The following is a 23,771-nucleotide window of genomic DNA, read 5'->3' on the forward strand; positions in this document are numbered from 1 at the left end:
CCAGAGGGGGTTCGGTAGGACGGGGACCGGCGCCCGTGTCCTTGGCTGGTTAGCGGGATTAAAGGTGTACCTGAGACCCCGTGTGCATAATTTTGTACCCTTCCCCCTATTAATGAGACCTTATGGATTTGCGTGTCTCACTGAATGACACATCAAAAAACATTAAAACACACAAGCATGCTCTTAAAAGATAGGACCCACTCCGGTGGCATCAAAGCATGAAATGCATTAGACTGGGAACGAGAGCTCGTCATTGAGCTGTATGTCTCAGCAGCCATTGATCTCAACCCATTTACTTAAACTCCATGATATGGATAAAACTACCTAATTCAACATACGTGTAAAATGTATAGAAGAAATAGAGAAGTGTTTGGTACAGCTGGTCAGAAATGCACAAAATGAACGCATTGATGGGACCAAATATTCAGAGCCAAATTTGGGACATCACCATACTAGAACACTCTCATTGTTTAAGGGTCATTGATATAGCTAAATGAGTAAATAGTTTTGTTGATGGTGTCCATACGGCCAATAAGAGAGGCTGAAAGCACCTTCATGTGTCATATACTTTGACACAATATAATGGCTCAAAAAAAGCTTCATCACAGAAGTAATGTGGGGGCACGAGCTGTGAATCAGAAAATATGTGTAGTAAGTTCAATCTATCGTGAAGGTCACCTCTTGATGTGGATTGCTTGTCAAAATGATGATACCTAAAATTTTACGAGAACGAAACAGTCCATTCAATTTGCATTTGTCTCCAATACTTGATCACTCTTGAATACTTACTTTTTTCAATAAGGCCTTAACTTAAATCTCAAAATCGTAAATTTTTACATAATTGGGTGGAATCAGTGAAGCCCTATACTGTGACGACAGTTCCAAAGAAAGAATACTTTCTTGAAAAAAAAAGGTACAGCTAAAGGTTATAGGGGGTTTAATGGGCGAGTTCACCTAAAAAAGAATATGTCTCAATTCTTGATGACACCCACAAAACAGCAGGGTTTTTAAATATTACAATTTACTAAAACTCTTATGCAGAGACGCTCAAAAAAGCATGCAATGTGACGCAACAGCCAAAGACATTTGTCTACAGGTGTCAGTATTCTAGTTAAAGCTTTTAATTCTGCTGTCTTTGTATGGAAGGGTCTATATTCCTCCTTTAGCATTCAACATAAGGAAAAGGATGGCTTTAGAACAACAAGGGTGAGGTTTTAATTTTTTGGGTGAACTATTTTTTGGGTGAACTAGCCCTTTAAACGTTTTTTAATTTAAAAAAGAACCCAAAAAACCTGAATGTCGAAGGTGACCTGAAAAGCTCTGAACATCCAAAAGCCCTGAGGTTAAAAGGCAGGAAAACGTAAGATGTTACAAATGACTGTGGTGTGATTTTATGAAACAAGAGAGATGTCGTGGGTCAAATTCTTTACTGCGGACCAGAAAGTTTTAGGGACACAACTTAAAAATGAAAGAGTAGAACGGGGAAACAGGAAAGATCTGAAGAAGGACAGAACTTAAGTGTCAAGGTAACAGTGAAAGGAGGTCAAGACTCCTCGTTGCCAGAGTCGTCCTCGTCGGCAAAACAGTACCCAGCCATATCTCCGCACATCCCGCCAGCTTCGGCCTCGTCATCATCGTCGTCGTCCTCTTCGATGTCGTCGTTGTACAGGTCGTCATAGAGCAGGTCAGTGCTGCTGTCGTGAGAAGGCACTTTGGTCTGAATGCAATACTCGGCAAGCGTCGTTGGCACTTTAACGCCATCTCGCTCAGCATCTGCTTTGGTTGATATCACCTGCTTCCTGCATGTGGAATAAAGATGCAAATTCAGAATGTTGCACTTAACAAACTGAGCCTATCAGTATATATAATGATAACTATACTTATATACTATACATGTAATTGGAGCAGCGCATCCTGTCCTTTGATAAGGTGGAGAAATTGAAATTTGTATGGTCAACATCTGACTGTAGACAATGTTTCATCTAAACCTCTAAAATATTACTAATATAAAAAAGAATTTCTAAGTATGTAAGTCATGCTTGCACTTGCTATTTTTGGCAAAACACTTAGTCCCAAAGTAACTGCACATCTCTGCTCAAACCTTAATAATAATAATTAAAAAAAAAAGCCGGTTGCAAGAAACCCTTTAGGGTAAGAAAACCCTTAATTCTAATTCAAAAGGTTTTCTTACCCTTACCTCAAACCAAGCATAAATGAATAAAAATAATTTAGTACCATATTTCTTCGTTAATATATTTCTAGACATTCTGTTGACAAAATTTTCACCACGTGTCTGTAACGACCCAAGTAAACTTTACATACAAAGAAAACATAAATAATTCCCTTTCATTTTATTACACAACTTTATGAAAATTTATGAAAATATTTGTTTTCTTTGTATGATTTGGATTACTTGGGTTGTTAGCAGACAGGTGGTAAAAATTTCATGTCAACAGTTTAGAAGTACATTTATTTAGACAAATGGTGACGTGTTCAATACTTATTTTACCGGCTGTATATTGGTATGTGTTATTATTAAAGTCACAGTACCTTATAATTTCGGCATATTCTTTGTCTTTTCCTTTGCTGTCCCTCCACTTGCGAAACATGACCGAGGCATCCACATTTGCAGGAGAAAAGGTGTTGGGTTCATTTAGCAGCGAGATGACGCTCAACAGGATTGTCCTATACATAAACACAAACACATGTGGATATTCAATCACTTTAGAAGCTTGACTTTATACTTCGACCGTACCTACCTAACATTTTGTGTGGGATTCCATCGCTCTGAGGGCAGTTCTCCACTTTGGGGATCATCCACAGGAGGGTGAAGAATGGAAATGCACACATCGCCATTCTGACAGAAATTAAAAAACGTGTTAACGATAAAACTATCAATGTGTATTCAGAAAGAAAACAATCTTTAGTTCATGTTGAATGAAGCTTGCATTGCATCAAGTTTATAGACTTGCAGAAGATTTTCACCTCATAAATGTTTGGGTGCCACATCTTGGTAAGGAATCTGAAGGTCGGAGGAGAGTATGGGTAGTCAATAGGAAATTTTATATGGGCCTGGGAAATGAGTACAAACATCAACATCATTAGCTACAGTAATCCATGAACGGTTTGATAGCTAGTAAATGAGGCACTTATAAATCAGCTTAAGACACACATTAGGCTAAAAGGGTTTGCATAAATATAATCCTCACAAAGCATCAGGTTTCCAATGTGATGCCAAACAGTAGTGAATGCTTTACTCTACATTACAGTGCTGCAAGGGCTGTAAAGTGTGAATGTGGTCTACATAACAAAAGTGATTAGAAATAACAGGACACAAGAATTTTGAAGTTTAAAATAGAGTCATGTTAAGTGAATAAAACAGTCTGCAGTATTTTTAAGCCACTATCAAATTTGTTATTGGCTTTGTTAACTGTACAAAAGGTCAGATTTCCCACTCAAGCACACGAGGTGTTCTTTGGAACGCTCTCGGATCATGCTGGGATAACGTGAATCATCGGGTTTTGCACAAACTTGTGGAGTCCTGCCAGCTCAAGTGCACACAGTCATTAAAGCAAAAGGGGAAATACCAAATGCTAAGACATTATGAGATTCATGTTCCTTTATCAAATCTAACTTTCCCCCTTAAAGAATTATGCTGCTAACATTGTTCGTAATAGTTACAACCTGATCTTAACCTTCGTCATCAAGTTCTTTACTAATGATCAAGAACAAGTTATATAGAGAGGATGAAAGGATGAAGGAAACGGCTATTATATATGACATATTTTGTACATTAATTATCCTATTTAACAGAGGACATAAAGATCCTGCCTGACAGCTCCAAATGTAAATAATTTGTCTGATAGGTGGACCACAGGGATGCATCCACAAAGATACCATTATCTTTCTCAAAACAGGCCAGACACGTACGTCAGTCTTTGCTTTGGTTCTTTTAACCAACTGCAAACTGAGTTGTAATTTTGCAATAATAAAAAAAGGACTGCTTACACTCCTCCCGCCTGCCATAGTTCGGTTAAAAACTCACCACCTTAAGCAAGGACATTGGTTGAGCAAATCTTTCTGTTTTGGACCGGTCAACCAAAAAATATTTTGAAAGACCCATTGCGTGTGTTTGTGTTAAGGGAAATCAACCTCACATTTGCACTTTAAAAAACAAAACACCCTTCACCTTTAGAACTCTATGAATCTAGTCCAAGTGAATTGACTATGAATCATGCTTTCTGTCATATTGATGTAAGGGACTTCATCGCAGTGAATGTGAGGACTATTTCTTATGGATCCAAGCCACTGAGATTGGGTAACTCCAGGGAATATGGCTGAAACTTACTGTCCTTCTCTTTTTAGCTCTCATATTGGGTTGTCATTAAAATATCTGTCACCGCCATAAATAGATGTCTGGAGTATAAAGAACGCACCATCGGTGAAAGAAGAGCTAGAGAGAACAAGACACGGGGGAGGGAGGTGGGATACACTTCAAAATTACATAAACAGACTTGGATTGATCCGACTTGTTCCTCTCCACATACTGGTCCAGTAGTAGAGTACAGCAGAGTATTCCAGAACGTCCTATGTCGCAATCCACACCTGTCATTAGTCTGTCACAATAGGCACACAAGACTTACCTTGAAGTAGCCCCCTTCATACAGTGTGTTTGGGGGGCCAAAGATGGCCACCTCCCAGTTATAGAGGTCAGACTCCTCCACCAGGGTGATACGAAAACCTTCCACGGGCTCCTCCTGTAGAGACTTCAACTCCAGCATCAAAGCCTTCTGAGAGCTCGGCATCTGCTGGTGGGCCATGACAGTCCTGATGCTTCAGCCTTGCTACGGATTACAGAGAAATGGGTTGAATAGGATTTCTTGTAGACTTAAGGGATTTTCTTTTTTGGCCAATACTTCTTTAACAGTAAACAGGTATGCGCAGGTACCGCTATTAGTCCTTCTTCACTTATTAAGCCTGTTTTAAATGAGCAAAGCTCAAAAACAGATGCATCATTAGATTACATTTATATTGAACATGGATTGAATGAAATAAAAATATATAAATAATTAATTTAATTATTTTACCCAATCGCCAATATCCAAGTCCGTGTCTTTATGCAGTTACTTTCATAAATTAAAATGTATTTGCTTTATCTGCCTTTTTCATGCTAAAACTGTCAATGATTTAAAAAATTGTCTGATATATTAGTGCATCTTTAAAAAGAATACATTTTGACTTCCTTCCTTAACAAAAATAAAAAACTTGGTTCTTTACAGGTATGGTATCACTTTTTGCATTTATAAATAAACAAACAAACAGGACTGGTGCCATCCCTACAAAAATGAACCATTGCTTATCTGTAACAACCACAGTTTTTAGTTCATTTGTAGTAAAACCCCACTAACCATTGTTTTTAAACTGCGGAAATACAAACGGTAATTAATCGGTCAGAAAACTTGCTAACAGTTTGATAAATATCTTGATTAAAGGATAAAAATGCACAGTTCATTTTATTACCTGCACAACTCCCGTGAAATGCGTTACTTGAATGCGTTACACTTCCAGCTTCATGTAAATATTAATCCGTAAATCAGTTGATATTTATTTAACGTTATTCCTTGGGCCCAGAAGGGACCGTTAAGCCTTCTATTCCGTTTGTTGTTTCTTGAACCTTCTCTCTTGCTGTGAGATGTGCAGAATTTCAGTCCTTGAACAGAAACAACAACGATCCGTCTATTTTACCACATCTATGAGCAATGGAAAAATAAATCACTCTTCTTCGGTGTCTTTTGCTGACCGCACTGGAGAGAAGGCAGGAGGGTTGGGATGTGTCCTCGTCTACTGCATTAACATCTAATAAACTAACTTACACGGCGTGCAAATAAATCGCAAAATATCCTTTATGTTATGTAATATAAGTTTGTCAAAGTCTGTGGGTCGCTGTCATCGCTGCAGTTTCCTCTCGTGTCTTCGGCTGCACAGCTGACCTGCTGCTTGTTTACATTTGTTCTGCTGCGAAGCTTCAACGCACCTTCAAAAAGCCCGTTTGCGCACTGACTTTCACCGTCAGCTCCGCTGTTTTGGTCTAAAACACACACACTCGACGGCGAGTTAAGGAAAGGGTATGGATGTTATTCACGTGAGATATGGAGATCGGTGGAAGCGCAAGACAAATTTACGAACGCGACCGTCAGGTGATGATTTCTCGCTGTTTCTCAATCTCAATCGCTTGGTGCTTCCGGTTATCATAGCGCGTGCCTGAACGCGTCTGTACGCATGTGCGTCATGACGCACGACACTCGACCGTAAACCGCGAACTTATATTGTAGAAAATTATTATTATTATAAACGTTATTCGAAGCGGTATTTTCCGGATAATCCTCCAGTATTGGATGCCATGTAAATAGATTAAATTGACACAAAACCATGCCGAAAGATTTAACGTTAAGTGAAATCAGTGATTGAAATCACACTTTCATTCTTCTAATCGCATAGACTGTGTTTCACAGATAGGGTCACATATTATAAATTAAGTTCTGAGTTGACTTGTTCAGTTCATAGCTAATATATTAATAAATTAATAGATTCAATATAATACTAATACCTGATATTCTAGGACATATGCCAAAGTAGTTTTTTAAGTACAAAATACTACTAATAGTAATAGTGAATAATTCAATTAACAAACGGGTTTTTATTAACAGTAAATAACGTAATACATAAATGAAACAAACATTCCATGATTGCAAAATCTGTATTTAAAAACAATTATGTTTTCTTACATATAGAAAGCACGTTTATTTAATTTGAATATTCTTAATTATTTGTGTAACTCCCTTTCCTGTTTTTGTTTTGTTTTATTTTTTTCGAGCCATGGTATTGTTTTATTTTCTCCCTTTTCATTAATCTAAGTATTTATTAATGTTAAGTTTCTGTTGTAACATTGTTTTGTTATTAGAAAATGTTCAAAAAAGCATATAAAAAAATGATTGCGTCATGCCACCGCGTTTTTGTTAGCAACAAAAGCAACTTATCTGTTTTATTTGTCTTTTGCATTTAATACAATACCTTAAGAAATCATATCCAAGAAGCTAAAAAGGTGCAAAATATTTTTTCCAGGCTGAAAAAACCCGTGCTGAACCCATATGCAAAGGCCGACACAGATGACAGCGCGCCAACAGCAAACGCTGATTGGTCGAAGCTATCGTCATTCAGTTCAGCGCGTGACGTCACACAGAAACAGAAGGAGGCGGTGAAAGCAAGATGGCGTTCCGCGATAAAGCAGGAAATATACTCGGTTTTTAATAAACCTCTAATTTTAGAGCGCATATCGGAGCTTACGCGAACCAGGGTGAGCGAGAGACGTATTTGGAGACTGAAGACACCGTAGAAACCGGTAAGGACACAGGTGGGACACGCAGGACCAGTTTAAGGGGCGGTGGCAGAGAGAGGAAGTTGGGCCCTGTTAGGTCGCTTTACTAATCTAAACTAAAACAATACTGATGTGATATGTTTGTTTTTAACTCTCTGTTGATATGTAGAACTTTGCCTTTCTAATATGTACGTATTATGTATTTAGTTTGAAACGACAAATCTTTTCATTTTTGTTTTAATATGACAGGTCGAAAAAGAAACAAGTCGAACTGAATTAGTAATGAGCTTACGCTAGGTAGAAATGTAATATTTGTATCCATGTACATCAACTTAAACCAAATTGTCGCAACAGTCTCTTAATTATATATATAGAATTTCGTTTTTATTATCGAAATTCAGCTAAAGTTGGCTTTGTTAGTCTTGTTGGCTATGTGTATTTGTTGGTAAAACGTCAATAAAAGAGTCATTGCGTTAGGTATTACGCAACAAATGTGTTTACTGTGTATGGTCATGTGCGATTTTCAAATCAGCTGGTACACTTCGGTAAACCCTTTTTATTAATGGATCATGGGCGTTAAAATTACATCAGAACCGGTTTTATAAGCTTGTTTGTCAACATGTGATACAGTCTTGTGCTACAGTGGTATGGTTGTTGTGACGTCGATAAACAGGTTTTTTCTAAGCTTCCTTTAGATTGATAGGTGTTTGATGTAAAAGCTCATCGGTTTACATTTTCAGTTCAAGAGAAATTCAAGTAGTGCTCGAACTTCATTCTGTTTAACAGCAGTGTTTCCATTGGTGGACAGTTTTGCTTTTATTTAGTTTTGTGCTGTTTTTCTTATTTGTTATAATCACTATTCAGTTCTGTTTTTAAATAAATTGATCAAATAAACCTTCTTCATTAGGGAAAAGGTAAATGTCTATACAATTAAATATGTCACGGACGGTAAATTGTGTCACTTACACTGTTTCTGATTTCCTATAGTTATAGTTATACTCTAAATGGCTGCGAGGAAGTCTGGATCGGATAACCACAACAACGGTAAGTAAGTAAATCATGAGACAGAAAATCATCATCTGTCATGATCCTGTTATTGTAATAAATAACCTCATAAGCACATCACAAATAAACGTGTCATTTAACACATTGTTTTGTTTTCCTTTGTCTCCCGCCTCTCCATCAATGTGTGAAGGTCCCGTCAGTTACCTTGATGATGTGCCCTTCAAACTTAATGAGAAATTCCGGCCTCCCTCGAAAGTGGGTTTTCCCATTGACTTCTGTGTTCCTGACTGTATATCCAAACTTACAGCACTGCAAGTAAGTCTGTTTTTCTTACCAAAGCCTGGACTTATATGAACTGTTTCAAGTTTTTTTTTTTAATAATTCATGCTTTATTTTGTCCTTCAGTATGACTTCAGTCTAGAGAGGCGGAGCATTGAATGGGGGGAGGAGCTTGACAAAGCACGAGCTGCTGAGGCTCGAGCAGTGGAGGCGGCGCGGGCGCAGTCTGAAAGCGAGAGGCAGGTCGCTCCTAGCGATACAGATGTCGGATTGGTTGGAGGAAAGAAAGCACGCTCCTCTGAGGAGCAGGACCTTATTCAACCAGCATTAAACCCAGTTTTGGCTGGCTTATGGCACAACACAATGCTTACGCCTCTCCCAGCACCTTCTTTTGAATCAACGCGGCCAGTCCCTAGCAACCCGGCCCCGCAAAGTCTAAATTTGGCCGACTTTGAGCGAGAAGAGGACCCGTTTGACAAACTCGAGCTTAAAACACTGGATGACAAAGAGGAATTGCGTTGCATCCTCCAGAGCCAACCGCAATCGTCAGTGTCATCATCTCAGCTTCCTCAAACGGAACCTCGCCCCGCGTCTCCAAGTAGAACGCCTCCTCTTCAGTCAAAAGCAGGAATCTTCCATAAACCTAACGGACTTGTTGGACTTCTGGACCAGGGTGGAGTTCTGGGAACCTCAGTGGAACAGATTGATGCGGACCGGCCATGTAACATTCGCTCACTGACTTTCCCAAAGCTTTCAGACCCGGGAGACTCCTCATCAGAACCACCTCTGAGCGTTTACCAAGCAACTCCACCCCGTAACCTGTCCAACGGCACACCTTCTTTCCTGCAGAGGACAGTACCCAAGACCAACACAACGATCACACAGGAACAGTCTGGATATGCTCAAAATGGGACACAGAAACAGGTACGTGGGCAACGAGACATGGACAGAAACTGTTGGTATAAATTGTACTTGTGTATAAAAGTGAATAAACTAATTTTCTCTGAAACGTCTTTGCAGTCAAATTCTATCACAGCACCCAACCATCCGGTAAATGCATCTGCTACCGTGTTCCTTCTCGGGCTCTCTCCCAGCGAACGGCAGTGTGTGGAAACTATTGTGGGCATGGGTTATTCTTACGAGGGTGTTCTAAAGGCCATGCAAAAACAGGGACAGAATGTTGAACAGGTGACTTTTTTCCTTCCTGTAGAAAGTCCACATTGGGTTATAATACCTACGAAGGGGAGAGCATTTAACAATTTGTCAATGAGCTCACAATAATCACTGTTTACAAGTAGGTGTATTTATGCAAATGAAGTGAAATTGTGTTAAATCTGCCACAAATGTTTTAAAAATCAGTTTCTTTTATTATAGGTATTGGAATACATGTTCACTTTCAGTCGACTGTGTGACCGAGGCTTTGATGCCACTTCTGTGGAGGAATGCCTGGAGATGTACCAGGGCTCAGAGGAAAAGGTTGGCAAATTCTAACCACAACTTGTGACATGGAAAGAGTCACACTATATCCAATTTGAATACACATTTACTTAATGTTTTCATGTTTTTTTTAACTCGTCCTAACTTGTCAACATAGCAGGTTGTGGTGTTTGAAAGCTGAACAGCTTTTATCTTAAACAGAGGCTTTACATTTGAACTAGCTTTATTGTGCCTAACTAGAGATTTTCAGTTTATGACGAGCAACAAGTAATTTTGTCGCTTGCTCTGTTTCAAATTTTTACATGTATGCGAATCATACTGTATGTTGTCACAGCACATTTGGTTAGGATCCAGTGTAGCCCAATAACAATCCACCTCAAAATACTGTTCTGTAATATCGATTAGACACCTTTCAAAACAATATTGTATTATAACGAGAGCTACTGTTTTTTCTTTTTGTTTGTATTCATGCTAAAATAGTGTCGACAATAGTGTCTGATCGACATTACAAAACAATATTAGTATGTTTTATTTTTTTTGTCTCATTCTTAAATATGATCAATGTGACCTTTTCTCCCATTAGGCTCTAGAGTTTCTTCAGCTGATGTCTCGGTTCGGGGAAATGGGCTTTGAGAGGGACACTATTAAAGAGGTACTGCTCATACACTGTAACGACCAGGACAAAGCGCTGGAGGATCTGATGGCCCGCGCAACAGCAAGCTGAGCTGGAAGACTCTCCACTCCAAAAGCCACCCCTCCCCTCCCCTTCAAAGAGAGAGCGAGAAGAAGAAAAGGGGGCAAGCGAGGAGTCCCGGATGTGATTCTCTTATCTCTAAGAAAGGACAACTGATTTCGTACCCTAATAAAGATATACTGTACCTCGTGGGGTGGGGATTAACGACACCATCCAATGGTCTGTTCTTTCCTTCTCCACTGTATATCTGTTAAGTGATCTTAGAATGGTGGTAAGTGGGGGGAGCCTATACCCTCCTCAGTGATGCGTCATTGGCTAGTTTCTCTATTGCCGTGGTGACAAGCTGGACTGGGTGGTGCTGATGGAGAGATGGGACCGAGTTGAGGCTGATGAAACCCAGCTATTAAGAATATAGATGCTCTAAGCTATTACGCTGCCATCTCTCGCTGCTGAACGCAGGCTTTCAAAACTGAAACCTGACCGCACAGTCACAGACACAACCCATGGCAGAACAGAGAACTCACAGAAGTGTCCTCTCTTTGTTTCTGTCTCTGCTGTTCGTCGTTCATATGTTGTTTTTATGTTTGAAAGACAGAAACACTTATCTATCTTTGTTTTGTTCTTTTCTGAGATTGTGTTTCTTTGCCCTATGATTAGGAACTGCATTAACAGAACTAAACAGCGTTATGTAAGTTGAGAGGAAAAAGCTTTGGTAAACTTTTGCCAAGTTCGCTTTTGCACTGGAATGAACACATTTGGCAGGAGTATTTGGCAGGCGCTCCTGGAAATGCAATATTTGAACACCACCATGTTTTGCAAACGATTGACATGCAAATACTGCACAGGCACACTGAATCGCAAACGTTAATATAAACATATTTAAAGGTCTGTAACGATACACTGTCAATCCATCTGTAATAAATAAATTGGTGCACAGTATTGAGATTAACACATTGATTTGAGACTTAACGCTGCAATTTATTTTGAAAGCTGCATAGTTGTGCAATGGAACGATTTGAAGACTGTGAATCTTTTGGGTGATAAGAAACTGAATTAACTTTTATAGTCTTGGTCAACACAGGAAATCTGTTTGTTTATACAGTATGTCTCCATATTTGATTGGCCAGCAAGAGATACTGGCTTCATAGGAATTCTCTGGAACTTTAAAATTATAGGTCTTATTTCTAACGTCATGTTAAACTGACTGTTGTCTATAATGGTTGAATCTCAAAACGAAGTGTCCAGGTTATATTTCATCTCAAAATCAAATATGTATTTACATTTTTCACAAGCTTTTTTAAATTCTGAATTACAGTAATGAGAATTGGAAAAGAGATGTTGGTTAATTGTCACGGAAAAGGTAACATACTAATAAATAGGCTTTAGATAAAATCATTTCTATGTGTATTATGAGTTTGGTGTAAAATATGACCTGGACTTGACATTTTGTGAGATTCGTCCAAAATGTTATTTTTTTTACCCCAGTTTGCTATTGCATGAATACGTTCAGCTAAGATATTGTGATTTCCTAAAAGTTATTTTAGTTGAGAAATGATCTGATCTGGGATAAAATTAAATTAAATTTTCAAATCACTCGAAACATGACTAAATAAAACTAAATTAAATTGCTTAAACACAAATATGTTACTGTTGGTACAGTTTAAATTGTATTAAGCGCTTGTGTTTCAATTAAAGTGATTTGCATTGGGCACAGATAATGTGTTGCTCAAGTGGTCTTTTAAGTGCAAATGTGCACTTTTCTTCCAGTTTTTCAGCATTGTATGTATAAAAGTAGCTGCTTTAAGCACGTGGTCCACTTTGTGCACTTTTTTAAATCAGTGTTGCTTCACAATAATCTCTTCTTTATACTCATCTCTTCTGGATAATTGTTCATCAAGAAATGCCCGGGTCACTTCTACACCTCCTGAAATAAAAATATATTAGGAAATGAAGCGTAATTATTGGTCTGTTAAGACTGTTAAATGTGACATTATTTTCATGGCAATCAAGCACATTTCACAACCATGTTTTCATATGTATTATAACTGTATATTATCATTATGGATTTTATCCTGAAATTAGCAAACTTAAATTTAGTATAACAAAATTATCCCATGATTTATATATATTTATATATATATATAATATAAGTATTATAAAGTATTGGGAAAATGTGCTTAATTATCATGAAAATAACTGGATAGGCTTCGAATCCTAATGGTCCTAAAATAAGGCTTAATTCATCAAACAAATAGTTTCGGACTGATATTGTGAGATTCACCAATCCTACCGAAATAATTCTTCAGAAGATGTAAACATGGTTTATATAGTGCTCACCTATACTTTTCATATAACTAGTAAATAGACTGATGCCAGAAAGGCTGAACCTAATAAATAAAGCAAACAAACTGCTATTTGTATCACAAAGAGAATTCTGGCATGTGACGAGGAGCAAGTCAGCACTCAAATGCAGATCTTTTGTTTGAATTGTAAATGGGGAAATGTCCTGAATGTACAGCTAGAGAACCTGATTGACAGGTAACGCCGAACAGATGCCTTTTGTCTGATTGGAAGATGTTACTATGATGATATTTTAATGTAAACAGAGTCTTTGGAAACCATTTCAGACTTAAACATGTTCTAACCGAAAAAATTGTGGCTGTCACTGATGTTGGGATGACGGAGTACTTTTAATTGAACTGTAATTGGGGGACAGTTTAACACATGCTGTAAAGCACAGATGATGTATAGAACAAAAAAAACACAGCTGCAATTGAGAGCTCTACAAAAGGGGTGATTTTATAGGCTGATTTTTCTTGGTAAATAAACACTAGCATTAGTCACTATTAATCACTATTATCAAATTATGTATTATCTTTTCTAAGGGGTACCAACAAATGCATCCAGGCCATTTTAGAATATCTTTGTAGAATAAGCAATAATTCATCTATAAGTTAAACCCATACAATGTATTTTTGGCTTTTACTAAATATGTTCCCGTGCCTAAGAAAATTTAGGTTTAATGATCTTAAAAACCTCTTGATCTAAAGATGTGTGCTTAAATGTAAACAAAATCTGCAAACTAAAAAGTCATTTATAAAATGTTTTTAAAATGGGTGACTTGAACCAGAAAATAAAGAAAAAGCAACCAATAGGAGCCCAGCATAGCAAAAAGCTGGTGGATAAAATGGCAAGACTACGTTTTGTGTAATAATGTACTTTACACAGAGGATGCCTAAATATAACCTAATAATGGACAATCACAGCATTATTCCCATAGAATCAGTTAGCCTACATCTGTCTAATTTTGTAAGTACATTAAGAACTTACAGATGTAAAACGTCTCAACGAAACGTCTGACTCAGGAACAGTTTTGACTAGAAGGTATACGTCACACAGCTACGTCCATTGGGCATGCGCACTTCAATGCCGCATCAATTTTTGTTACGCTGAAAACCGTTGATTATTATTTTGTATTATTGTAAGATTAGGTTTAGGGTATGTTAAGGCGTTACCTTATGCAATTTATGGTAATTATATGGCGAGATTTTGACCACTTCCGGCCGTAGCTGTATCCCTTCTAGCAACGACCATCAGGAACAGCTGTTAAAACGTGAGACGGTCGGGCTCGCGCACGCCACCGACGCGCACGCGTACGCTTGACCTTGTTTTTGTTGATATTTGACTAGAGTGCGGCTGCGCGCGGCGCTGTACGTTGTCGTATGACGCGTTTTGTCAAAAGAAACGACGGATCAAGAGAGTGCGAGATAGGTAAAAAGTGATCTCGGTGCTGGGGAGGGGTAGGCGTACCCTTGTGTCGGAAAGCAAACAAACCGGTCCCAAATAAGACCCGAAGCAGAAGGACGGCGGTGATCGGGCACCGAATCGGACGATTACCTGGTTCTGTCCGACTCGACTCAATTTGGATTCGATTAGTCGCGCCGCTTCACCAGTCCAGAGGCCGCCGAAATAACCCAATCGCCATTATATGATCCAGATTCAAGCGTCGCTGCTGCCCTCCATGTGGGTGAGGGACCTGTGCGTGTCGGGCTATGGCGAGAAAAACAGTTAGCAGGAAAAGGAAAGCCGGGGAGCTCAAGGAACAACAGGTAACAACGAACCTCTCTCGTACCCGGGAAAACACACCACACCACTGATACCATATGATCTTAAATAAAAACAAACCAATACGAGAAAACGGAAACTTGAAACGTGACTGTTTTGAAACGGTTGGAAACTTGCGTTTGCAAACATGCATCGATATGACGGCTAAAGGCTAATGGTTAGTCTGGTAACTTAGTTGCTGACAACGATCCTGCATGGGTGAACTGGTTTAGTGATGTGAAAACGTGTATTACTTGTTTTAGACATTGTGGTTATGTGCTTTGTCTGGGTAAATTCGTTTTTAAACCAGCGCTAGATTACAGGATAATGTTACTCAAGCAGGATCCAGAGAGTATAAGCTGGTTAGTCGTCCAGTAGGATTGATCTGCTACCATTGTCAATGAGTTAAATGTAATGACGACAAATATTAATAGCTGACTTGTTTTGAATTGGAAACTGTTGGATGTTATTTCTTAAACAGAACAAATTTGGTGTGCTCCGATGTAAAATGTGGGTCCAGACACTTTGTGATGAGATTGTCCTCTTATTTGGTGTAATTCAAGATTGATTTCCGATGTCATCTTTATGTGAACAAGTTCTCCCTCTTTAGGGATCCATATTGCCTTTTTGATGATTCTTGTTTTAATGTTATCCATCAACCATCTCTCAGGTGGGAAGTCCTATGCATTCAAAGTGTCTCTGTGGAGCACCGCAAGTGATTTTAGGTGTAGTTTAATTGTGTGAATGCAGTACACTGCACATTTTCCAATGTATTTGCACACTTTTGCCAAGTTTTAAGTGGGAGGGGCCTTGTGTATTGGCTAAGGATCAGTTCTGACCTACTTGGCCATTATGATCTGGGTCAGTCAAATGGGGCCGATGTCCACCGCCCTGAGGATAGCTTTACTTGAGAACAGGTGATACAGTACATATTTCATTTAGTCATTAGCTTTTATCCAAAGCGACTTACAGCGAGTTAATGGAGCAATAAGCGATATTGTTAATAGATCGCTAAAAGAGTGTATTACTCATCTCACTCAAATGATTATGTAGTTTCAACACAAATTATTATATTGGCATGATTTCTTGGTTGGAAGACTGATGATGAATTAACAGGGCAAAGCATTAAAATTAATAAGGCACACGCACAGATTGTTGGGTCTACGAGAGCTGCTGATGTACTTCAGGCCATTGCTTTTATTTGGAACTGTCATGGCCGTATAAGATTTGTTGATGCTTGCTGGGAGCACACAATCGCTTTGTCTTCCAGCTGGCGCTCGCATCAGGATGCCTTTACATTTGTCATCCGGCTGTTTTTCTTTCATTGTAATTTATTTATTGTGTTTGATTGTTGGAAGTTTTTAGCAGCGTCTGGGTTTTTTTGTACAAGTACCAGGTTTATTTCTTTAACGCTAAGTTATTTAAAAAAAATGCAGAAACGCAGACACAGTGCTGGATTGCAAGAAGGGCCACCTGGTTACAGCCAGGTGTCTCTGAGATTGAGCTCCTATTGTTTGTTTCATATTTGTTATATATATCAGCTTGTAACAGAAAATGGGGAATTCATTAAAGCTATTTTTATGAATGAATAGACCACCAGGGTATAAATTATCATCTTTCCAGCCTGTTTTCATGGATTTCTGATATGGAGATAAATCCACATACTTGGAGGTCTGGGTATTTGAGCTCTGATTTGGATTTATCAGCTATTATTGTCTGTCTTGTGTCCTTTATTCACCCTCGTGTCATTATAAATCTGTATGACTTTCCTCTGCTTAATACAAAAGAAGATATTTTGAGAAACGTCTTAATGGTTTTGTTTCATTGACATTTATAAAGCTGGAAACCCCACAACTGTGGGTTTGGTTTTGTGCTCATATGCATGCATACTTTATTAACTTGTTAATTATTTACCTACTTTTAATCTTCCTTTTCCGGCAGTTCGACTGGTGTCAGTCTGGGAGTAAGCGTTCCCGTGTGTCCAGCTCGGCGCGTCATGCGCAGCACTGGTGCCAGAATGGCCGGTCAGTGGTGTGTTCTCTAAGAGGGAGGGAGTTTCGCCCTCAGCTGCAGCACGAGTGGAGCTTCCAGCGGAGCATGCGCGGGTTCGCCGCCGGACGCATCCCAGCAATCCTTAAAGAGAGGGAGTTCTCCCTCGGCCGCCTCAACAAAGTGTTTGCTTCCCAATGGCTCAACCAGAGACAGGTGGTGTGTGGGACCAAATGCAACACGGTGAGATGCTTTTTGATGAATGTTTTACATTTTTGAATTTGGCAGGTGCTTTTTTCCCAAGGTAGTCATGCTTTTAGATTTGGTGTTCCATGGGGGTCGAACCCATGGTGTTGCGAGCACAATGTTCTACCAATTGAGCCTCAGGAACACAATGATATGTACAGTGGTTCTCAAACTTGGGGCCCAAGATGGATCCAGGGGGGGCCACAGATTTTATGCAATCAAACATCATAAAACTAGACCACCAACCAAAAGAATTAATGTTTCAGCATTGTATACCTGAATATGTTTTTGGTTCAATTACAAGTTTACGATTATAAGTCTTTATTTGGGGGCCCGCAAGGAGATGCACTCTACAAATGGGTGCCTTACAACGAAAACGTTTGAGAACCACTGATCTAGTATAAACTTATCTTATATTAAAGATTTGTTCTTCAGTATGTTATTGGTCTTTCTTGCTGGTTTTTTGTTTTGTGGAGTGTTATTATGTTGTTGTGGAAATGTTATTGTTGCTTAGCATTGTGTGTACAACTCATTTTAGGGATACAAGATATTTTGATCCTATGGTTAACTTGCCTTTCCTTTGAAACTTGACCAAATTAAAGGTCCCAGAAACACGAACAGGGCGATATTTTTTTGTATGTAAACACAAACGCATCACGCGCTCCTCAGGTAACAAGAGACTGAGCTATATTCATCCTATTCACGTCTGTGCGCATTCATCCGCACGGTTAGACAGCAGTGGGGAAAAATCTGAGCCGAGAACAGAAGTTTGTAATCGTGCTGTGTCGAATAACCCTCACGTGGAAATGTTTCTGACTGGGCTTAGAACGGTTTGCCATGACGGTGGAAAAGCGCTGGCAGTGGTTTCTAAAGGTAGTCATTTCAAACAGGGTCTTTCAAGAGAAAAGTCAAAAGGATGTTTTAGGTGTAAAAATTTACTTTTTAAAGCATGATGTCGCCTTAAAGGGAACATTGTAGGTCAAATACAAGTTTTGTTAAGAAAGTCTTGATTCAAATGTGCCCTAAAGTTTCCATTCTTTTTATATGATTATATTCTTTTACCAATAGACTTGGTAGGCATAGCTGGAAACGCCCGCTAAAAGTAATATCCGTATGTGCCGTGGGGGGAATCAATTCATTACAATCAATGGGTGTGTAGACCTCGTTAGATGCTTGATCTTGACTCTTTGTAATGATTACTAATTAGATTAATAATAAGATTATTACTTTGTGCAGTGTCGAAAAGTTGCTGTGTGGTGTTCTGAATCTTTAATAAGTAAAAAAACCCATGATCTGATGTTTTCTATACTGTGCAAAAACCAGACCGGTGTAGTCCCGTCCCCCTGCACCGCAACCCAGGGATTTTCTAAAACGTTTAATTTGAAAAACACTTTTTGTTGGGATTTGGTAAATTGTTCCCAGAGTTTGGGATAGTTTGTGGGACAGATTATTATCTTACACTCTTTCATAAAGTTAGTTTTGTAATTGTTACCCTAAGAAAGCTAGATCATAAATGTTTTAAAGTGGCTAATGTAAAAAAGAATGTTTATATGTGACCCTGGACGACAAAACCAGTCTGAAGGGTAAATTTTTCGAAATTGAGATTTTGACATCATCTGAAAGCTTAAGAAAGCTGAAGCTTTCTATTGATTTATGGTTTGTTAGGATAGGACACTGTCTGGTGGATCAACAACTGTTCACAAAGCTGGAATCTGAGGGTGCATAAAGTAAAATATTGAAAAAATCGCCTTTTGAAGTTGTTAATCAGGAGCACTGTAGCAAGCCATCCACTCACAATAATAAAGTATTTTATACATTTACGGTAGGAAATGTATAAAATATCTTCATGGAACATGATCTTTACTTAATGTCCTTATGAGTTTTTACATAAAATAAAAAATCTGTCAATTTTTACCAATTTGGTAAAATTACCAATTTTTGGCAATTACTAAAAATGTTCCCGTGCTACTTAAGACTGGTTTTGTTGTCCAGGGACACATATGGCTCTTAATTGCAATTCTGAACTGTTATTTGATTAAAATAATAACCCTTATTCATAGTTTTTCCTCCCCATAGAATCCATTATTAGAAAGCAGCTTTAATACAAAAACCTCGACCACGTACAACCAAATTTTGAACACATTTCTTTACCACTGATATCAAACATCAACATAACTACAGGAAATTCTGTGTTCTAGTTTATCGCTGCCTTCATCCATGTTTCTTTATAATGGACTTCTATGCGGGATACCTTGCATGCTACAGTCAAAACTTATTTTAAAATGTTAAGAAATACTAGTCTTTTATATCTTAGCTTTAATGAACTAGGGATAAAAATATAGACTGTTGAATGACATTGGGATACTGATATGACAGTTGTCGCCTAGCTAGAAACTCAATCAGGTAGCAAAAAAAGTCACGAAACGACACCTCCAGCCATTCCGTTCGGTCGTTTCTTTAGTCACTGATACTGCATGGAGTCTCCCACCCAATAGGGGTCAGTTTCCCGCACGCCGACTCTGCCCCAGGCCATGTCCCCAGCTATGACACAACAACGGCCAAGTCTATATCTGTATTTGTTTGCATTCACAATTGTCATGTTTTATCCAAGGGCATCTGTGCTTATCTTGGTTGTCTTTCTGCTGACTCAGCTGTTCGTGGCGGATGTCCTCTCTGGCCAGATCACCAGGATTCCCATGCTGAAGGACAGAGAGGGCAGGGGAGAGGTCTCGCAGGCTTTGAGTGGAGTGGGAAGCCCTTTCCAATTCAACACTACGGGATCGGTAGGCGGACTGGATGCCCAGCAGGGATGCGGCATCCACGCTATAGAGCTGAACCCATCTCACACATTGCTCGCCACCGGCGGAGACAACCCTAACAGCCTGGCAGTGTACCAGCTTCCCACACTTGACCCTGTCTGCGTCGGGGATGTGAGTCCGTCCTGCACTTCATTTCTAGTGGCACAATTAGTGTAAATGTCAAGCACTTTATTGGCTTCAGCCTTGTGCTCCATAGATGAAAATGCTAAAGTGGACGAAGTTATTAGAAGACAGAAGTCATTTATTTTGTAAACATAATGGAAAGGTACTATTGGATAAAGGTTTTCTGTAATGTTTTACGAGGCTTAAAATGGCACTGTATTTGTTACAGGATGGGCACAATGACTGGATATTCTCCATTGCATGGATCAGCGATACCATGGCAGTCTCGGGTAAGCACCCTCTTGTTCCAGTTTTATTTGAACACCTTGTACGGTATTTGTTGAAACTGTCCAGAAGTGTATAGGGTATATTTTACCACAAAATAATGAATTCAAACTGAATTCTCAACCTTTAGGGTTAAATAAATGATATGGAATGTAAAATAAATTATAAAAAGAATCTCCAATTTTATTTTTATTTTCAGGATTATTATTATTATTCAGAATTACACAATTTTTTTTATATTCTTTTCCACATTACAATAATGAACGTTTTGGTTATTTATCCGTAAATGTAAAATATTTTTTAATTTAAAAATATATTAAATTATACTTCTCAGAGTACAAATTCTATACTTTCATTAAAAAAAGAATGCTTATTCTTAAATTGACCTGGGCAGGATCTCGTGATGGTTCCATGGGCTTGTGGGAGATATCTGAGGAGGTGCTGACTCATGCGGAAAAGTGTCAGAACGTGGAAGGTGTTCCCTCTTATTCTCACATCTCTCACCGCGCCCTCGAGGACATCCCCAAAGAGTATACCCACCCCTACAACTGCAAAGTGCGTGCACTTGCCTTCAACAACAATCATAAGGTCAGCCCTCTTTCCTTGACATACATTACCTATATTTACTCTGATTTATTAGCTCTGATCTAAACCTTAATGGACTTTCAACCATCTGATATGATTTTTAGGGTCTTAATGAAATGTCTGGAACATATTTTGCTTAAAAACACTCAATGGCTGTGTACACATACCCGTTTTTGCCTCGTCAAAAACAGCTATGCTTACAGCAACCGTTTTTGGTGCATATCTCTTTAAATGATAATGAGTCACAGTGCAGCCCAAACCCTTCCGTCCGTCGTGTCGGCATGGCAATGGTTTAGCTAAATTATGTTTCCTGAACTCCTCTGCGGTTAGTTTCAAAACAGTTTTAAACGTCTCAAATCATTCTTCTATTAACCTGCAGACTATTTTATTATACTTACTCACATAAGTGTTTTTTCTGTCTTCTGTCCTTTTCTACATCAGGAGCTTGGTGCTGTTTCGTTAGATGGGTATTTTCATCTGTGGAAGGCACAAGACAACCTATCTAAGGTACATTGACCCCGATGAACATTTCTTTAAAGCTTATTGAATAAAGATTTATATTGTTTCTGTCGACTAGAAATTAATTTCTGATTTGAATTTCAGGAGCATTCCATCAAACTCCCTTACTGTAAGGAAAACGTCTGTTTGGCTTATGGTATGGACTGGTCTGTGTATGCAGTGGGCTCTCAGGCGCATGTTTCATTCCTAGACCCCCGGCAATCGTCTCAAAACATCAAATCCGTGAGCTCCAGGGAGCGTGGCAGTGGTATGTTTTTTTTGTAATATGTCATTTTTCTGAAATGTAGATCTTCGGGATGCTCAAGTTGTGCATGTTCAACAGGTATCCGCTCTGTGAGCTTCTATGAGCATATAGTGACGGTGGGCACTGGTCAGGGTTCACTGCTCTTCTATGACATCAGAGCCCAGCGTTTTCTAGATGGCCAATCCAGTACAGCCGGCGGGAACCGGAATCGCACTGCAGAGGGCATCTTGAAGCTCACCACGGGGAGAGGCTGGCTGGTAAGATTTACACTTTTTTGCATTTGACATAAAATTGCTGTTTACTTCATGTACCATTTTTTACATGGGTCGATGTAAATTGACCATTAAATAAATGATAACAAATCGTATTATAAGCTTTATCACCTTGTCAGGCTCTGTTACTGTTGCGAAAATGTTATCGCTAATTCACGCTTTTACATGAACTCCAGAATCACGACGATACATGGAGAAGCTACTTTTCAGATGTCAGCTCCTTTCCGAACGCCGTGTACACACACTGCTATGACGACTCCGGCACCAAACTCTTCGTAGCCGGCGGCCCCCTGTGTTCCGGTCTACACGGAAACTACGCCGGCCTCTGGAGCTAGCCTCCATCATCCCTCCAGTTCTCTCTCACATACACGTGCTTGTAGGCCATCCTAAATTCTCTCCTCATTCTTAGTGGGGTTTTTTCTTCCTGCCATCCAAGATTGTTCTCTTTTTCACAAAAGGCTCAGGAGCAAAGATGTTATTTTTTTTCTGTGTGTTCTTATGTCGCTGAATATTCTGTAATTTGCCTGTTGTACTCTGAAATTCATCTGTTTTTTTGTGTGGGCGAAAAAGGAAAACGGCATAAGATTTAACCAACAACGTGTTAACAGATCTCCGAAGAGTTCATTCTCTCCTGAATGAATGAAGGAGAAATATATAAAATATTAAATAGCCTCTCTGAGCATTGCGTTAATGCTTTTTGTTTCTCTTGGTTTTCTTTTCTTTTAAAAGATTTGCCGTGTCAGAAATGTGGCATGTTTGTTTTGCTGTGCGTTTTGTTCTACCCATCAGACCAATTTCTTGGGTTGCTGTGGACTGAAAGGACATTGTGGACACTGAAAAGACTGAGAAGAGGGATTTGGAGATGATTCTTGGTGAAATGAATGGACACCCTGACCTTTATCCTCACTTAATGGACACAGAGAATGACTGGAGGTCTAGAATGCAGATACATAAAGACTACGAAGAATTAGACAGTTGTCAATGAAGACTTCTTTTTGCCCCTTCATATTTCCAAAGTAACGGCAGGGAGAAACAACTGTAGGAAATACTCTTTGTGTTCTGTTTGAGGTATCTTTAAGGATGTCTCTCCTATTTGCTGATTATATACTTACACCCACACACGCATCAAGATGTTTTCAAAAATCTTCTTCAATGACGTTACACTTCGTATTTATTTTGTGATGTGCCGTCACTCATTCAGTTCCGGTAGTCATATTTGTTGTAACTGTTGCTTCTCTGCTTAAAGGCAGGGCAGTGTTGTGTGACGTTGCCTTTTCAAGGTCTTTCTGTGAAAGACTTGCAGATTGAATTTGTTTTGGGTCTTTTTTACATCAAGTTCTTAATAGAATCAACACACTCGCTAGAACATTAAACACAGTAACTTGCATATATTAGGTAAAAATTAATCATCACTTTTAAAATGTATTTTATATATAAATGTATATGTATACGAAATTGGAATCTAATGGAAGAATACATTTTATGTAAATGTCAGAGGATGTTTGTGCGTGTGAGTGAACTAATCTGTCATTATTTTGGTGGTGCCCTTTTTATACTCACTTCATAATTGTTTTTGAAGATTACAAGTGTAAATATATTGTATAATATAAAAACAAGCAAAAGAAACCAAGAAAACAACAAGACATTCTTCAAAAATAAAAGTTTATTGATGTATTTTCTTGCATTTTTGGCTATGCATTTTAATTTATCTTTTTTTAACGTAATACTTTTGTGAACAACAAGGATTTAATTTACTGATGTTCGGCACTGTTTGTATTCGTTTTGACGTTAGGGGCGCACTTGAGTTCTTCCCAAG

General features: G+C 38.8%; 3 protein-coding genes across 5 annotated transcripts; 2 read left to right on the forward strand and 1 right to left on the reverse strand.

Annotated features, from left to right (window-relative positions):
• Positions 1-1,410: 1,410 nt before the first annotated feature.
• Positions 1,411-14,827, reverse strand: ube2r2 (ubiquitin-conjugating enzyme E2R 2). 2 transcript variants are annotated; one of them, XM_056731740.1, is made up of 6 exons: positions 14,688-14,827; positions 4,644-4,844; positions 2,986-3,072; positions 2,760-2,857; positions 2,551-2,685; positions 1,411-1,799 (listed from the first exon to the last, which is right to left on the reverse strand). In XM_056731740.1, the coding sequence occupies exons 2-6, from the start codon at positions 4,818-4,820 to the stop codon at positions 1,544-1,546; spliced, it is 753 nt and encodes a 250-aa protein (XP_056587718.1). In that variant the 5' UTR covers positions 4,821-4,844; positions 14,688-14,827; the 3' UTR covers positions 1,411-1,543. The 2 variants fall into 2 exon arrangements, with proteins under 2 accessions (XP_056587718.1, XP_056587717.1); XM_056731739.1 differs by lacking the exon at positions 14,688-14,827 and adding an exon at positions 5,521-6,263.
• ubap1 (ubiquitin associated protein 1) lies at positions 7,217-12,594 on the forward strand. Its single transcript, XM_056731738.1, has 7 exons — positions 7,217-7,399; positions 8,363-8,419; positions 8,571-8,695; positions 8,786-9,583; positions 9,680-9,847; positions 10,034-10,135; positions 10,680-12,594. The coding sequence occupies exons 2-7, from the start codon at positions 8,380-8,382 to the stop codon at positions 10,818-10,820; spliced, it is 1,374 nt and encodes a 457-aa protein (XP_056587716.1). The 5' UTR covers positions 7,217-7,399; positions 8,363-8,379; the 3' UTR covers positions 10,821-12,594.
• On the forward strand, positions 14,758-23,639 carry dcaf12 (DDB1 and CUL4 associated factor 12). Of its 2 annotated transcripts, none has more exons than XM_056731736.1 (9): positions 14,758-14,899; positions 16,836-17,126; positions 19,781-20,059; positions 20,280-20,340; positions 20,730-20,923; positions 21,362-21,427; positions 21,524-21,686; positions 21,762-21,940; positions 22,132-23,639. In XM_056731736.1, the coding sequence occupies exons 1-9, from the start codon at positions 14,843-14,845 to the stop codon at positions 22,288-22,290; spliced, it is 1,449 nt and encodes a 482-aa protein (XP_056587714.1). In that variant the 5' UTR covers positions 14,758-14,842; the 3' UTR covers positions 22,291-23,639. The 2 variants fall into 2 exon arrangements, with proteins under 2 accessions (XP_056587714.1, XP_056587715.1); XM_056731737.1 differs by lacking the exon at positions 14,758-14,899 and adding an exon at positions 14,980-15,072.
• The last annotated feature ends 132 nt before the right edge of the window (positions 23,640-23,771 follow it).

The sequence above is a fragment of the Triplophysa dalaica genome, chromosome 19 (genome assembly GCF_015846415.1).
Source record: "Triplophysa dalaica isolate WHDGS20190420 chromosome 19, ASM1584641v1, whole genome shotgun sequence".
Lineage (NCBI taxonomy): Eukaryota > Metazoa > Chordata > Actinopteri > Cypriniformes > Nemacheilidae > Triplophysa > Triplophysa dalaica.